The sequence below is a fragment of the Saccostrea cucullata genome, unplaced genomic scaffold (assembly GCF_032062105.1).
Source record: "Saccostrea cucullata isolate Sc308-1 unplaced genomic scaffold, CSIRO_AGI_Scuc_v1 ctg166, whole genome shotgun sequence".
NCBI lineage: Eukaryota > Metazoa > Mollusca > Bivalvia > Ostreida > Ostreidae > Saccostrea > Saccostrea cuccullata.
The window spans coordinates 117,501-134,952 of NW_026927307.1; the positions used below are offsets into that span (position 1 = coordinate 117,501).

The 17,452-nt window shown below is 33.6% G+C and overlaps 2 protein-coding genes across 5 annotated transcripts in view; both read right to left on the bottom strand.

Annotated features, from left to right (window-relative positions):
* The window catches only part of LOC134274024 (V-type proton ATPase 116 kDa subunit a 1-like), a 20,896-nt gene extending 12,208 nt beyond the window's left edge, over nucleotides 1-8,688 (bottom strand). For 3 of the 4 annotated variants that reach the window (XM_062756252.1, XM_062756249.1, XM_062756248.1), the window contains exons 1-11: nucleotides 8,558-8,688; nucleotides 4,063-4,203; nucleotides 3,560-3,638; nucleotides 3,175-3,272; nucleotides 2,898-3,026; nucleotides 2,135-2,241; nucleotides 1,604-1,730; nucleotides 1,265-1,347; nucleotides 1,006-1,099; nucleotides 614-826; nucleotides 362-512 (exon numbers count right to left, since the gene is read on the bottom strand). In XM_062756252.1, coding sequence (XP_062612236.1) covers nucleotides 362-512; nucleotides 614-826; nucleotides 1,006-1,099; nucleotides 1,265-1,347; nucleotides 1,604-1,730; nucleotides 2,135-2,241; nucleotides 2,898-3,026; nucleotides 3,175-3,272; nucleotides 3,560-3,638; nucleotides 4,063-4,179 — 1,198 coding nt within the window. In that variant the 5' untranslated portion in view covers nucleotides 4,180-4,203; nucleotides 8,558-8,688. The remainder of the gene's footprint in view (nucleotides 1-361; nucleotides 513-613; nucleotides 827-1,005; nucleotides 1,100-1,264; nucleotides 1,348-1,603; nucleotides 1,731-2,134; nucleotides 2,242-2,897; nucleotides 3,027-3,174; nucleotides 3,273-3,559; nucleotides 3,639-4,062; nucleotides 4,204-8,557) is intronic. The other variant, XM_062756251.1, reaches the window with a different exon arrangement.
* A 1,121-nt stretch (nucleotides 8,689-9,809) lies between these two features.
* Nucleotides 9,810-13,266, bottom strand: LOC134274031 (lipid droplet-associated hydrolase-like). Its single transcript, XM_062756271.1, has 4 exons — nucleotides 13,239-13,266; nucleotides 12,788-12,918; nucleotides 11,573-11,704; nucleotides 9,810-11,241 (listed from the first exon to the last, which is right to left on the bottom strand). The coding sequence occupies exons 2-4, from the start codon at nucleotides 12,897-12,899 to the stop codon at nucleotides 10,562-10,564; spliced, it is 924 nt and encodes a 307-aa protein (XP_062612255.1). The 5' UTR covers nucleotides 12,900-12,918; nucleotides 13,239-13,266; the 3' UTR covers nucleotides 9,810-10,561.
* Nucleotides 13,267-17,452: the final 4,186 nt, after the last annotated feature.

Consider the following 17,452-nt stretch of genomic DNA (forward strand, 5'->3'; position numbering starts at 1 on the left):
CTTATATTATAATATACCGTATATATTACTCTCCCTTAAAATTCATTTTTTAAAATTATTGATACTGTGAGCAATGAGCTGACAAAATGTTAATTCCTGCTTCTTTTACAAGTATAATGAAAAGTCTATGTTCTGCCAGGGAAAACCAAAAATATGTCACATGAAAAGGTGGAATGTACAATGGCACTTTGTAATGAAGATTCTGTTAAAGTCTCATAAAAATTTCATTCTGTGATATAGTAGGAGTTGCAGATAAGAGCTGGGTACCTCCAAGCACCACAGATAGATAGACACTCCAATCACTAATACCCCTGATTTTCAAGATAAAGGTATAACAACATTTGAAATGTGAGTGTCTTGCCTGGATTGACTTCCTGGTATGTAGAAATTCCATAGGCATCAATGATATTCTGAAATCCTTGTGTGAATTTACTATTACGGTTATATGTGGGTGGAACTTCCTTTGTTTTCATGCGATTCAGAATGGATGGAACAGAACTGCCACTTCTTTCCTGTAAATCAGACCAAAGTTCATACATCATCACTTCTTCATCAGAGACAGGTAAACAAACATCTAGATAACTGTAAGTCTGTATTTCTGATGCTAACTTACCGTGCCCCTCCTCAGTGCCTGCTGAATTCTGTCTAGATCCTGTACAGGACACCAGCACTCGGCGATCAGACATTTCTGAGTCACGTCCAGATTGAGCATGTTGAGTGTGTGATAGATGGCCTTGATTTTTCTCACTTTGATAAACCAGATTTTAATGTTACGAGCAGCGGCCACCAAAACTCGGTGACGGTGATCCTGTGTCTGACCCAGAACCTGTATAACACGCGAATTTAGTGATACAACACTGTTTTATAAAATCTGTACATGGCACTTATCTGTAGCAAAGTGTATTTCTATATAATGTCCTTGCAAATATTTTTAGTATTAGTTTAAAGATTCCTCAAGTTAATAACACTTGCATAGTGACTGCATATAATAAAAATATAACCTACAGTGTTTAAATCTTCTATTCTGGTCATGACTCCTATTGCCATTTCTCTTCTCTCAGCTGGAGTTTCTGGACAGGGGTACAGGGTGGCTCTAAATCTGTCATCACAAATATTAATCATTGATAAAGATTTCAACAAAAAACATTCAAATTCTGAGAGGTTTTCAATGATTCAATATTAAAAACAAATCTTAAATTGTGGGAAGGGCACTGAACAGAACATCACTTTAGAAGCCTGAATGAAGGTATAGAAAATAGCTTACCCCTCACATATCTTTTTGACCCTTGACTTGAGTTGTTCCCCTTGAAAGAAGATGATGAAAACAGATTTGCTGACCTGGTCACCCTGTGGAAATATTCAAAAATAAAATCTTAATTTATAAACTTTAATTCAAAGTCTTTTGGGGATAATTTTTACTTTATATTTATAGAGATGATAAACCTATGGATCTTATAAAATCGTCTACTGAGCTCTAGCTGTTAACAGTTATATACTGTGACTGGGTCTTCCAATTTATTGATAATTTTTACTTTATACTTATAGAGATGATAAGCCTATGGATCTTATAAAATCGTCTACTGAGCTCTGTTAACTGTTATACCGTGACGGGGTCCTCCAGTGGGGTATCAATCTCAGCCTGTCTGAGGAAGACGTTCCCTCGACACACCCTCCACAACATCCGCTCAAAGGCCGGGATCTTCTCCCGGACGATCACCCCCGCCACAAATCTACAGACAGACAAATCACAGGTTTATCACTACAGACAAGTATAAAGTTATTCCTTGCAGCTCTATAATAGTTCTGCAGAGGGTAATTTAAAACAAATTGTGTCATAATAAAATTTCTCTAATGATAAAGTTAAAGAGCTTTTTCAGAAAAAACTAAGTCCTGTACTTGAACTGGTACATTTGTTTTCAAAACAATGATAACTGATTTTTTTTTTTAAATGACACCGCTAGGTTTGAATTTTAAAAATTCATATTTCTGTGCACCTAAGTGTGTTTTTAGATGGTCAAATAAAACAAGCTTTAAGCATGTGCATGAAAAAATTAAAACATTTCTAACCTTACTGTGGTCTTTTTCTATTCATACCCTAATTTGAAGGCTTATTGTAGCCCTTTACTGTACGTACCCTAATTTCAGTGCTTGCCCCGATCGGTGTGATTCCTCTCCCAGCAGTCCAAAGTTCTCCTCCGTGAGGCTGGGGTCATGCATGGCCTGAACATGATGAATTTCAGCCTGATTAAAATATAAGACAACCGACCAAACTTAAAATCCCGACCCAAAGAAAGAAAAACAAAACAAATGAGAGTACAATACATCTAAGACAACAATCAATAATAAAAATAAACAAATCAGAAATATTTCACAACACTCAGCAGCTCAGTGCTAACCTTTTGTCTATTGTCTTCAAATTGATTGATAAAGTAACCTCAAATTAAAGTGTACGACAAAATTTCATGACTACATGCAGGTACAGTTTGTGTATATTCATGCTAAACTAGGCATTACAAAATATTCAACACTAAGTCTAAACACATCTATAATACCAAAATCAAAATGTATAAATACATTATACTGGTGATGAAGATAAACAACTAACACACAAAATTTAACTTGAAAGTGCAAGTTACAAGAAAGGAAAAGAGTAGTAACATCAAAAAGAATAAAGATTAAAAAAAAATTTTAATGAAAGAATGGAACCCAACCCGCCTCCTATGTATTTAGCCCCATCGGGATTCCGTCCTTCTTTATATTTCAAACATATTTTTTTAATGCAAGTTCATCAACAAATAATTCCCTTGTACAACAAGTTTCATGTTTTACATTTAGGTGCATTAACTTATAAACTACTAAGTTTTGATGCAGATCCTGCTTAGAATCGTAGAACAAACCTCCTCAAAGAAAGTCTGGGTCTTCCTGAGAATATGTTTCAGTTCAGTGAGTTCTAGGTAGTTACGCTTCAGTGCTTCTGTGTTCCCATTCACCTCCTTCATTTCATTTTCAAGTTTCTCAAATGTGGCCTGAAATAAAATAGGAAATTTATAGATTTATCATTGTCTGTGATGATTATGGCCAACTTTAACATGAAACAAACTTGCTTCTAATAAAATTTGCTTCTTTAATTACAAGGACATAATGATTAACAAAAATCAAAGTGTAATGTCGCACCTCGAGGTCGATCATTTCTCGGGGTACCGGAGCGTCGGGATTATCTCCCGTGTCTAACATCGGAATTCCGTCCTTCTTTATCTCTTTCTCCAAGAATCCTGTAAAAAAACAATGGCTTATTACTACCGACACATAGCTAAAATTTATGTTAAAATTCCTCTTCAAATTATTTTTTTAAGCTTATACCTACATAAATCTATTTAATAATCATGATAATGTACCTGTAGACATTCCTATTCTAACATTTCTTGTAAGAGACAAAGATTTGTAAATTGATTGTATTCTGAGTATGTTGTATTTTTTTATGCTTTATTTTGAAGCTATTTTTTTGAGTATGTTGTATAATCTTTAAAAATCTTGTTCTCATACACATGGTTTAACTTACGCAGTTTTCTCTCCATTTCATCACATCGTCTTACTTCATTCACAAACTTTCTTTGAAAAGCGTTCACATCTGGGTTTAACTAAAAATCCATTGGTTGATTAAAGCATGACAAAAAAAAAAATTGCATCTTTTGAAACATTATATACATAATCATGCATTCATAAATAGCCTTTAATATACATATTTTATAACTGTGTAAAGTTTTAAAATACCGTATAAGTACAATTTTTAGCGAGGATATAATTTTGGCATTATTAGCGTGCTGACATCGCTAAAATTGAATATCGCTAAAAATTAATTCCGTATTATTTGTAAAAGCTTTTTTAGTTAGCATTTTAAAATCACTAAAATTACATCTCACTACAAATAAAATACCAGATTTTAGGTAGAAATCGCTAAATTTGCATCACGCTAAATTTTCCACTTATACGGTATTCCAACATATTCATTAGGTCATTACAATACACCTTGGACTACTAAATTGCCCCCCCCCCTATACTTACATCTCTGAACTGTACCAGTCCTAACTCCCCCAGCTCTGATACACAAGCGTAGGCGGCCTCTGACTGGAGAAATAACTGACATAGAGTCATCTCCTCGCTCCTAAACAGGGACCCCATCGCGGCAGATTCTAACTCTCCTCTCTAAAAACCAAAGGACAAATAATAAAATTCACATGATAAGTACATGGTCACAAGTATTCCTATATGAAATATGTATGTCCTCATTTAGAGTTGTAAATTTATCTCAAGAGGAAGGGCCCACATTTCTATTGACAACTTTTAAATTTCAATTATTTACGACTTTTTAAATAAGTAACTCTAGGGAACTTCCTTTAACGTTTCTATATTGCACACTTCACAAAACTACATGGATCAAAGCGTGCCTTGTATTTTACAAGAACATATATATATTAAGTTCTTTACAAATATGAGAAATACACTTAACTAGCTTGGAAGGAAAGCACAAAAAATCTAATATGATAATGAAGTAAATCTCATATATAAATGTGTTTTACCCTTAAACATTGCAGGAAAAGTTGCTTAAAGCTAGGACCTGAAAGCTTTCAATTAAAAAAAAAAAAACAAGTTTGATCCTAAAGCCAAATAACATGTTAAATTGATATATAGTTAATGCAGGTACAATAGATCTTGCAGATAGCATCTGACACACAGGTAAAATATAGCCTTCAGTGCTTATCCATATGCCACATTGAGGATATTGATAAATTATCCCTTGTTGCGTATTTTGTTTTTTTTAACCCCTCTGTTTCTCAGTTATGTAAAGTTTTCCTTTATAGTGTATAATTATATATCGATCACTCTTTATATTACTTGTAATCAGATCTTAAGAATTATGACCTCTATACATTTATAGGTAGATAGAAAATTCTCTATATGTATGCTGTGTGTGTACAGTAAAACTCGGTTAGTCCGAACATGGATATTGCGAATTTACGAATATAGCGAAGTTATTTGGGATTCCCAGGAATATAATTTTAACAAATTTCTAATACGAATATACCAAATTACAGATATAACGAAGTAATTTCACAGGTCCCAGTGACTTTGTTATAACCGAGTTTTAATGTATATATATAATATATGCATAATTTATGATACATAATCTATATACCAATTTACCAAATTCATTATTTCAAATAAATAAATATTTTTCTTTAATAGAGGGATGCAAAGGACAAAATTATTTTTGTCGATTAACGATGTTGCAACGATTACTCTTGAGTAGACACTCACAACCAGGAAAGTAGAGGAAGTCTGTTACATCAAATTTAAAAGTTGGTTCAAAGAGAGTGTCAGAAACATTTTGTTCAACAAAGAACACTAATTCAATTTATTTTTGTGCATGTGTTTGCACACCAAACATGATACAGACTGGATAGGATTCTGCCCAATTTGAAAAAAAGAAACCCTACGTAATTCATGTAATTGGTTAGTGTTTGTTTGTATGATTTTTGTTGATTTACTATTATTAACCAAGTGCAATAACATGAAAGAGTAAAAGATAATTTTTCTTTGATGACTAAAAATACATTTCATAAGTATTTTTTAAACTTAAAAAAAGCAATTTAACATAAATCCCTACAGTAAATTAACAACAAGTGAAACAAACAGTCCACCTGCTGAACTCCCATTACAGGGTGACAGCTAGATACAACATTCTATCATTAAATGATACTGTCCTATGGACCCGGTTTAACGATAGAATTTGTTCCATATTTTTGCAATGTAGCAAATTAAGCACCGACGATAACTTGAACTCAGTGCATTTACTAGGAACAATCAAGAGAATTCCAAATGTAAACATGGCGTGTAAATTTGAAGCGAGAAAAAACATTGAGAAAATAGTATGGATTGTTATTGGATTATTTGGTAGGAAATAGGGCATAATAGGCATATACTGTAAACCAACTTTAATTCATGTGCGAGAAATTTTTGCGAAGTTCGCGACATATTTCTCAATTAAAAACCACCGTTTCGTGGTTGAGTTCGACTTTCCACTCTGTGGGCAGAGTTTTGATGCTGTTTACAGAGCTAAATGAAAACCAAAATTATACTATGGGTTAAAAATCTATTTCCGAAACAAGTGCCTGTGGTTGTCAAACCACGGAATGAATTCTATCATTAAAGGTACTTGGACACAGATTTGAAGTTAATATTTTCTCATTTTTTCTGTATAATATCACGAATTATATATTTTAAAAGCATTTCACACAAAAATTAATTAAAAATCTTATTTCATTTAAAAGTTATTAAAACTTTAAATTTTTTGGCGGGTTTGATTGACACATCCTTGCACTTTCATAAATTTTAACTTTATTCTTAATCCTTAGGAAAAGTGGCAATTTTGATGTGTTCTAATGAGAAATATTAAAACTTTTATCAAGAAAAATAATTTTATTCAGAGTAGAAATGTTAGAAAGCAAAACACCTTCACAAGTATCGTCATTCCGAACTAAAGAGATGCGCACAGAGTTTAGCAAATCGAGCACACTCGTGTTATGTACACAGTTTTTGTAAACAGGGCTCGAGTTCTGTTATTGTTTATATTTAGAATTCACCGGGTGCGTTCAATCTTCACAGTCTGCTTACCACAACTGCACGGACTGACAATATATTGTGTGTTTGTTTTGCTTTCGAACGTGTCTACTCTGAATTTTCTGGATTATAGTATTAATATTTTTCATTTATACAAAACGAGATTACCACTTTTCCTAAGGATTAAGAATAAAATTAAATTTGTGAGAGTGTAAGGATTTGTCAATCAAACCCGCCGAAAAATTTGAAATTTCAATATCTTTTAAACGAAATAAGATTTTTAATTAATTTTTGTGTGAAATGCTATTAAAATATATAAGTCGTAATATTATAGAGAAAATAATAACTTCAAATCTGTGTCCAAGTACCTTTAAACCAGGTACGTACGATGATGGAACATTCTATCTAGGTGACAACTGGAAATGGTGCAAAGAAGATCTGCAAGATTCATCGCCAAAGAATATTCAAGAGACCCAGGAATAATTACCGCACTTTTAGATAAACTACATTTACCATCTCTTGAGCTAAGGCGAAAAACATCACGCCTTCTCATGTTTCACAAAATACTACACCAAGAAATTGAAATACCAATACCTGACTACATCCAAACATCAGAAAGATCAACAAGAAGAACACATCAGAAACGTTTCATCAGGCTGAGATCCACTGGAGAACAATATAAGAACAGCTTCTTTTCCAGAACTATCAAGGATTGGAATGATCTACCACCCAATTTATTGAACATCAATTACGAGTCATTCAAGACCAGACTCGTAGAACATCTGAATTAAACACCAGAGCCAAAATTGTTTTTATCCTGCACTACTACTGTAAATAGATGATTTTAAAATGCACCTCTTGTCTGACGTCAAACTTGTGTGATGGGTCGGTGACCTCTTACAAGTGAAGAAGTAGAAGTAGAAGACTGACAGCATAAATTTCAGTTGTTTTAGGCCAGATAAAATTAATTAAACAAAACCGGTGTTTTTTATTTTGATTTTTGGGTATTAAAAGTATATTTTAATGTCCAGTAAGAATTGTTTTTTATCCGTTTGCAAAACTATATAGCAAAAGAGCCTGCAATAAAAATAGATGAAAGGGAAAGATTTTAGAAAAGGCAGAGAAGGAAAAATAGCATAAACACATCTTGATAAGCAAGTTTTTGAAGAGACTTTAAACTACTAGGTAAAAATGATGAGGGAAATGCACTTGTTCAAGTTTTAACGATCTCTACTGTATGTGAGTTTGTAAAAAAGAAATATATAAATAAAACATCTTTGGCAGAATTTAGAGAATAATAGTGTTAAGAAAATATTAAATATTAAAACTGTTCAAGCCTAGGCTTTTCAGTGAAATATTTTATAGAGTTTACAAATATGACCTACTTCAATGTCAAACATGTAAGAACAATCGAATTTTTGAGAAAGGTAGAAATCTGTGATATTATACAAAATTTTGAAACAGAAGGATTTGTTGAAACTAAAAAGTACAGCATAAATTTCAGGCATTTTAAGGAAAAATTTTTAAAGACATTTTATTATTAGAAAAAAGCCCCAATTTTTTAGCAAATTTTCAATTTTGTGGCCTTAAGTATATTAAAGTTTCAATGTGCTATCTTCATTCCTCATCCCTTGGAATTTCTGATGTAATTATTATATAACATTATAAATTATAATTACACTGTATATTACTCACAGCAGCTGCAAGTCAAAGGAAGGATACAAAACTATGTCCGCAATCAGCAAAAACGCTAGGATTCAACAGGAAGAAATTATCCAGGTGAACATAAAATAATAAAAAAAGAAAAATCCCTCATTCAAGGATACGGACCAGTCGCTAGTCCTGTGACCAAACAAATGCTGACGTTCTGACGATCACATACCTGTCGGTTTAATATCGATGGCTATACTATCAATTAATCTCAATTAATTAACCTTACCCTATTAAATGTCTTTCAGCCCTCCTCTTGATTTATTTCAGTGCATATCTTTGATAAATTATGCTAAACTTCTCCTGTTCCGAAATCGATGATCATAAGATTTTACGTCACCAACACTGAAGAATCAGCGAAGGGCGACAACTCCATCTTTATATTGTTAATGCATTCCTTGACTTATTCGACTTTAGATTTGCAGAAAATAACCAATAATTATATTATTCCAGATTTTTATTAAGGTCGATTTTTTAATATATTTTTTTAGAACTATTTTATTCGAGTAAAAAATGGCAAATCCTATTATATATAAAAAATAATTTAGAAATTTAGAATTTGGGAAGAATGAGCTGAAAGGGGGAATATGAAATATTGCAAATATTTTAACAGTTAAGCGAATGAAAATTAAGAGGTGTCATCAAGATGTATTTGTATACAATGTATAATGAATGTTGTCCATAAAATTAGCTTTAAATAAAGTTAATAAAAGAAGGTTAACATGGTTAAAGGTTGTACATGTTCAACTTTCTGTTGTAGCTGGAAATCTGCACTCAAGAACTTACCAAAGTATTCAACAAATAGAAAAAAAGTCAAGGTAATACATGTACAATTTAACATATCTTGGAAATCCTTTTTGTGTTTGTCCTCAGTTCTGTTATTTAGATCATTACGAAGAATTGAGTCAATTTTCTACACAAGAAATGGACATTAGATGTATTTTAACTTTTCCTTAATTCAGTGACCTTGGCGGATCAAGGGCCGCCCCCCCCCCCCCCCCTTGAAATTTTTGTATGTAAAACTTAAACACATGTATGACCATTATCCTAAAATCAAGGAAAAAATATCTATTTGTAAGAGCTTAATTGTTAGCTTCTGGGGGCTTTGCCCCAGGACCCCCCCAAAAAGACCTTGCCTTAGACCCACTGGGGGCTTCAGTACTGCCACTGGACCACCTGCCTTCTGCTGCCCCCCCCCCCCCCCCACCTCCCCCATTACAAGATTCCTGGATCCATCACTGATTTCAATTCCTTATTTTGCATTTAGTTTTATGAATACTTTGTCTAATTTTGTGCTTAGCTCCATCTTTATTATGAAGTATTACTTTCTTGTACCTTTTGAAAACAAAACTTTTCTTGCTTGTATGGAATGTTACCTTTTTCACCTTGAACTAACTTTGGATGGCAAAATTCATGAGTATCTGATTAATCAATGTTTCACATGTATTTAAGATTCATCCACATCTTTTAAAACAAATCAGTTTGCTAAAAGTTCTGGTATAAATTTATTAATCAACCATAAATAACAGACATTTCCCATGTCTTGGTCTCAAATTTCTTAATTTACAAAAAAAAAGCAGAGTGAGCTAGCATGTGGCATTCTTAGCTTATGGACACATTTCTAATTCATTTTCAATGTGGATGCAAAACATCACAAGAGTATTTGTGTATCACAGGCTTAAAAATGATAATTACACAATCGAAAAATGCATTAGAACCACTTTCAAATACTATTTACAGTAAAAACATTTATAATATATATACAATTAAAATCATAAATATTTAGGAATTTCATAAAACAGTACTGTTTACTGTAGAAATCCACACAGAATTAATGCACAGTAGAACTTCTGTATCTCAAACTCCAACAACTCCATAGATACATCAATTGCTCTGAGAGTCCTAACCATTATTTTTTCAATATATTTCTTAATTAATTTCTCATACCTTTCAATACCTTAAATTTTTTCTCTGTCACACTGAGTTTGAGGTATTAAGGCAATATACTGTTTACATATTCGAGACATTTTGAAAATTGAACACATTGCACAACATTATGTAGTATTATTCAGTTGTCCATAAGGCATAAAATGTAAAACTATTCTGTGACTATTTTTTTCCATCCTCTTATTCACTAGAATATTTTCTTGCATTCAATCAGTGATAGTTGCATGTCAATGAGGTGATAAAATGAAAGTTTTCTGAGCTAATTTTTCATTCCACTGGTTGCTTCTCAAGATACCAGCTTAGCCAGATCTGCCTGTAACCAGTCCCATACAATGTCTCCCATCTCATCACTCGCTTCTAAAACAAAGGCATGATCATAGCCCTTCTGACAAAGTTTGATGTCCCCATGGGGAAATTTCTTCTTCATGTCAAAATAGTAAGACTTGGGGCACCAATGGTCGTCTTCGCCATAGTAGAAACTCATCCTGGGGAGGTGCCTCTCTACCAGTTCCTCATCTAAGGCGGCCACCTGCTGCATCTCAAGGTTAGCCATGTACATCACGTTACTGACACAGAACGGGTCAAACAGGTTCATCGAGGCATTGTACACAGACTCCGGTATTTTCCGGCCACTGAAATACCACAGAAGCAGTCTGTACTGTACGTGGGGGGATAAATAAGACGCACCGTGAACTATCGCTGTCCCCAGCCAGCGGAGGTATTTTAACATGGGCGTAGCTACCTGGCCTTTTGGAGACAGTGCCATTCTTTCTATAGTGGGGAATAACTGAAAGCATCTTAGAACATTGCTATGGTCTATCTCATCCAAAATCCTCATGATCATGTAACATCCAATAGAATGACCAATCAAAATCAATTTAACATCTGTAGGAATGTGCTCTTTGATGTATGTAATCTTGTGCTTGATTTGTCCTTCCAAAGAACAAACAGAATAAGAGGCCTTTTCTATTGAAAAAAAAAATTGTTTCACATTAATTACATGTCACAGAATTAGTTAATCAATGACAGACCCCTTACCTTAAATAATAAAACATCAGAATATATTCTTTTGTTATTTTGATCTTGACTATCATAAAAATTATTCCAAATAAGATTTTATATCTGCTATTACCAGTATAAAACTATCATCAATATTTACAAAATCATATACAATGTTTGTATATTATTATATTCTAGCAAAATGTTACAAAATTACAAAACAATGCACAAAACCTGCACACAATTGCCTTATCAAAAAATGAGGAATTATTTCTTTTACTGAAACCATCGAACTTACCGACATCTAATGTTTTCTTAGGAACTGTCACATGACCAGCATGTGATATGCCCCATACAGGAATCTTCTGATCACAGTTCCTGTAGAGAACCTGCATGAATCGCTCATAGTAGTCAATAATTCCTGGATTTCCTGTTAACATAGAATCAAGAAGAATTTTAAAATAACTTCTTTCTCCTCTTCCAATGAAGTGCAAGACTCTGACATTAATTACAGAAGATCGTATAAAAGTTAAGCATTCAAGTACAGTATTGAGTAAACTTGTTTAAAATGAACAGTAATGTAGAAAATTTAAGCATATGGTGAATTTTTGCAGGATTCCTGAAAAATTCTTAATAAATCCTTGTAAAATTTTTAGCTTTAATAAACTCTGATATGGGAAATTTATGGATATAGCAAACTATTATGGGGACTCAGATAGGATACAAATTATGGTATTGAAATAATTTATTTAAATAGAATTAAACATTTAAGATATTGAACTGATGGTATTTTGGGTAAGTTTTGACACGAAACGTTACATAACATTAATAATCAAATGTTCAGCAATTAACCGTCACCTAGCTGCAGAACTGAAGCTCTCCAAAAAAAAATATATTGAAAGAGTGGAGAGCTACAGTGCCACCCATTGAAAAAACTGTATATTCATTGCGCACAAAAAGTTGCACTTAGTTCTGGATTAATTGTTCCAAATTCTTACTTAAATTGTAAAAAGTCAGATTTCCAAAAAATTCCTTACTCCTTTATCAAGTATACTCGTAGTTTACATCTGCACGAAGAAGCGCATTGGACTGAATTATCTTGCAAACCAAAATGGCAGTATACTATAAATAGACAAAGTTTTCGATGATCTCGATTTCAAAGCCAGGAGGCCTATTAACAACAATTATAAGGTATGTTTTGTTGTGGAAACAGTGTAAAAATATGCTAGGAACACATGGATCCGATAGTAAACTTTTGAGATGACAGTTTTAAAAACATGGAGAAATAAATATGGAAACAGTGCACTTTTTTGTGCTCAATAAATATACAGTTTTTTCAATGGGTGGCACTGTAGCTCTCCGGTCTGTCAATATATTTTTTTTCGGAGAGCTACAGTTCTGCAGCTAACCATCACTAAGGTAAACAATGCTTCACCATAATGAAAATGACAAAAGTTTTTTCTTGTGTCTGTTGAATGTACTGAAATTAGAATGGATTCAGAAAACTGCTTACCTGGAATGATCAGAAACAGATATTTTGAATTTTCTGTGGTACCATACTTTAACACATGCGTCATTATTCCACAAAGTGGAACAAATTCACTCTTCTTTGCATCTTCCTCCATGTTTTACCCCAGTGTTACCCTGTCAGGATTATAAACGTAAAATTCCTGTATTAATAAAGCTTTGTGCTAATGTTTAAACACTTTTGGAGATTATAAGAGACAAACATTTATTTAAACATGCGATTAATCAACTGATAAAAAACAAGTGTACTTTGGACACCCAATTTATCAGCTGTTTAGCATTGTTTAAAGATTCTAGCGTAATGTTTAAAATCCTTTTTTTTCAGTAATAATAAAACTGAAATAAAATTCAGCAATTTCTAAATTCATGGAACTAATAACATTTTCAAAAACTTTGTAAAATAAGCAGATGTGGAATTCTAAACATTACCAACTTACCTTTTTATCTCCGGAATATCCGCATGAGTATTTATGTAACTTAACACACTGAAGAGTTCCACAAAGAGATGTCTGGCCTTTTTTAGCTCACCTGAGCCGAATGCTCAAATTTGTCCGTTGTCTGTCGTCGTCGTTGGCGTAAACTTAAAACTTATCACAATTTCATCTTCTTCTCCAGAATAACTCGTGGCCAATTTCAACCAAACTTGGCACAGACTTGGCACAGAGTATCCTATGGTGGAGGGGATTCAAGTTTGTTCAAATGAAGGGCCACACCCCTCCTCCAAGGGGAGATATTGATGAAATAGTGATAAATTAATGGCATCTTTTAAAATCTTCTTCTCAAGAACCACTGGGCCAGGAAAGATTAAACCCAAGTGGAATCTTTGTGGTATAGATTCAAGTTTATTCAGATCATGACCCCCGGGGGGTAGGGTGGGACCATAATGGGCAAAAAGTTTTTTTTCATAGGAATACATATCAAACATCTTTAAAAATCTTCTTCTCAAGAGCTGCAAAGCTATGATTGGTCTCATTTACATGTAAACATCTTCAGCTGTGTCCAGGTAGTGTAGATTCCAGTTATTTCAAATCATGACCCCCGGGGTTAAGGTGGGACCATGATGGGCAATCCAATAGTTTAATAGGAATATATATAGAAAAATCATTGGGTCAGGAAAGATGAAACGCAAGTGGACTCATTCTCAGGTGGTGTAGATTCAAGTTTATTCAAATCATGACCCCGGGGTAGGGTGGGACCATAATGGGCAAACCTTCTTCACAAGCAAAGAAAATTAAGCCATGGATAGTGTAGATTCAATATTGTTCAAATCAGAACTCCTGGGGGTCAGGTGGGGACACAATGTGGGATCAATTTTAACATAGGAATATATAATAAAATGTCTTTTAAAAAAATCTAGAGAAGAGCAAATCCAGTCATGATTAGTGATTTTTCATATGGAACCAATGGGAGACCCCGCAGATGTTTTAGATTCAGATTTGTTCAAATCATGACCCCCAGGGTTATGGTGTGACCACAATGTGGGATCAAAGTTTTACATACGAGGGTTGTCCCGTAAAATCGTGGACAAAGCGTTTTTCTCGAAAAGTAATGGGCGCACTACGCTGAAAATTTCAGTAAATGTTTATTTATCATATTTAAGTGCATGATAACTTTTTTGATAAAATATAGGCAAAAATAAAGATTTTATTATGCTTGGATGTGCACGGGGTATTGTCCTACGGCGCACGGTCAAAAAACCAAAGTTTTATTGAAGAATACACAAGTTTGAATTCAAAATTAAAGTTTTAAATACATAAGAATTGATTAAAATTATCCTAATTCAATTCCACAATAAATTTTGTAGTCTTTGTAAAAAATTTTAGGCATTTGGTTAATTTTTGGCAGTTTCTCGAGTATTCGAAATGGGAAAGTGGTAAACACAACACACGAAAAATGGCGACGTTTTTTGACGTTACGGCGTACCGGAGAACAGTTCAGTTTTATTTCGATGTTGTAATGACACCTTTAGAGACTTGAAATGACCATAGAAGAAAAAAGATTATAAAAATATCACCATATCTTAAGTATACAAATGAAATAGATGTTTTCTTAGCGATGTTTTTTTTTTGATCGAGTCCCTGGGAGTACAAAACATACGGACAAACTCGTTAATGTAATAGCAAAAGACGCTGTCACAGTAGACCGCCGATATGAGATTTTCTATTAGTTAAATGATGGTGAGAATATTGTCCGTAACTTACTAATAAATCTTCAGAAGATCGCATGAGGGTGCCAATTGGTTCTTCGGCTGTTTATGGAGACTAAAGAATGTGTATCAATGAAATTCCTAAATTTAAGTCTCATCTCATTTTCAGCAAAAATAAAACGTGACGCTGTTTTTGACACTTTGACGTTATAATCCATGCGCCGTAAGATGATACAATACATGGTATAAAATCTCATAATTTGTTTATTTATGGATATATTTATCTGAAATTTGCGGTATATATTAATAAAATATGTACTAAATAATAGTGAAAATTTCAGAACGCAGTAATGTTTATTTTTCACACAAGACAACTTGTCCACGATTTTACGGGACAACCCTCGTACATTTAGAATATATAGGATAAAATCTTCTTCTCTAGATCAGAAAAGTTATGTAGTCAAATTATCATGTAGTGAAGATTATCTTTTTTTAATCATGACCAGGGGGTGGGGTGGGGGGAAGGTGTAGGGAGGGGCGATAATGGGAGATAATTTTTCGCAAAGATATATGTAGAGATAAAAATCTCTCTTTTTAAGAAAGGTAAAATTATACATTTATGCTATATTGATATGGTGCCATTTTCAAGTAGTATAAAATTCACAACACCACCAAGTAAACTCTTAAATACCCACCTGGTTTGTGTTTTTTACCTAGCTAAGGTTAGCGATGCGGCCTATGGACCTTTTTTTTTAGGCTTGCTCATTTTTCACTATGGAATGAAGCTAATTTCAACTTATGTTATACGATATAACATAACTTGGGGCAGTTTACGCTTTATAAACCGCGAAGCGAAGCGGTTTATAAAGCGTAAACTGCCCCAAGTTACAATGAAGCGCATTGAAGTGGTAAAATTTTCCATTTGAATGAAACGTTCTGAGTCATGTTTTGAACGTCAGTTATAACATAACGACACGCCCATTTCTTTAGAAACGAGAAAGCAATATTTGTCGTTATGTTTTAGGACACTACACTTTCCGCGACAAGCAACGTAAGTTACACTGAAATTGAGATTTTTAAATAAGAAAGCTATAAAAGCTATATATAGAGTTCCCGCTTATGTAAAACACGCATTGCATCGAATTTGCACATAATTATGATTTTAACATGTTTATTTGAGTTAGCATAGAACATGTATCAGTCGAACACGTGCTTACTCGGTGTTTATGTAGACCGTCAATTTACGAAATACCTTGAGAACAGGTATTCGATTAAATCATTTGACCGAGTTCTCCTTTCTAAAGAAATGGGCGTGTCTAAAGATAGCTCAAAACGTTCCATCCAAACAGAAAATTTTACCACTTCAATGCGCTTTATTGTATGTTATATCGTATAACATAAGTTGAAATTAGCTTCATTCCTTATAATTTTATTTTAGTGTAGGCAATGAGACAATTTTTCCTCTGGAAAAAAAGGCCTTTGAATAAAGCATATTTTAAAAGTAACGTAATGCGGAGTAATTATGTTTTTGACGTAACTCATTGTGACGTAGGCAAGTTATGTTATACAAAATATTACGTGTTCCTCTGAATGATTCAGCCAATGAAATTGCTTGATACAAGTGAAATTAAATTATTTAAAAATATACTCCTTTTCAAAGTTAAATTATTTTCAAACTTTGCTAAGTTATTTTGGATATCATATTTTAATTTTAGATCTTAACTCCTATATATGACAATAGACAAGATGAGAGGAATTCTGATAATTACTCAAGCCCTAGAGGGGCTTGAGTTATCTAAAACGATGCTAGGTCATCGAATTACTCAGTTTAAAATTACAAAAATATATTATTTTTGTAGATAAAAATATTTCTAGAAACAAAAATGAAGCTTATCTTGAAAACGTCTGTATATTCAAAGATACTGAGTGTTAAATAGCGGATTATTTTCTATGGCGAATGAACAATGAGTGAAGCGTCGCAGCCGCAACAGTTTCTATACAGAGATTTCACGCTTTCCTTTGCGTATGAATCTCAGGTAACTTTTTACAGTCGCCGACAAAGCATCCTTGGACGAGTCCACTGCAGACTCTGAAAGGTGATGCAGGTTACCCCATCGTTAACAAATTCTACAATGCATGACCAGAAAATGTATGGCTGTACCCCCCCAACTGAAATTGCTTTTCACGGGCCTTCAAATGATGTTTAATTTGAGAGACAGTAAAATAAAAGCACAAAATCAATGTTAAATTCTCTTATTAAGCTTTGGTACCGGAAATTATATACTTCTTTTGGTTCGTACCGAATATGCATTGGACATGCCGCTCAGATAGATGAACCCCATCGTCTCAAGCCACGGTCCGCAGTAGGAGAGGATCGTACATTTTGTCCGTGGTTTGCAACGATGGATGAACCCGTAGTCACGTGGATTTTTTTAGAGCCTGGAGCCCCCCCCCCCTTCCCCCTTTCACTTTGAAAAAACTTTTCTACAGGCTTTTAGCAAGCTA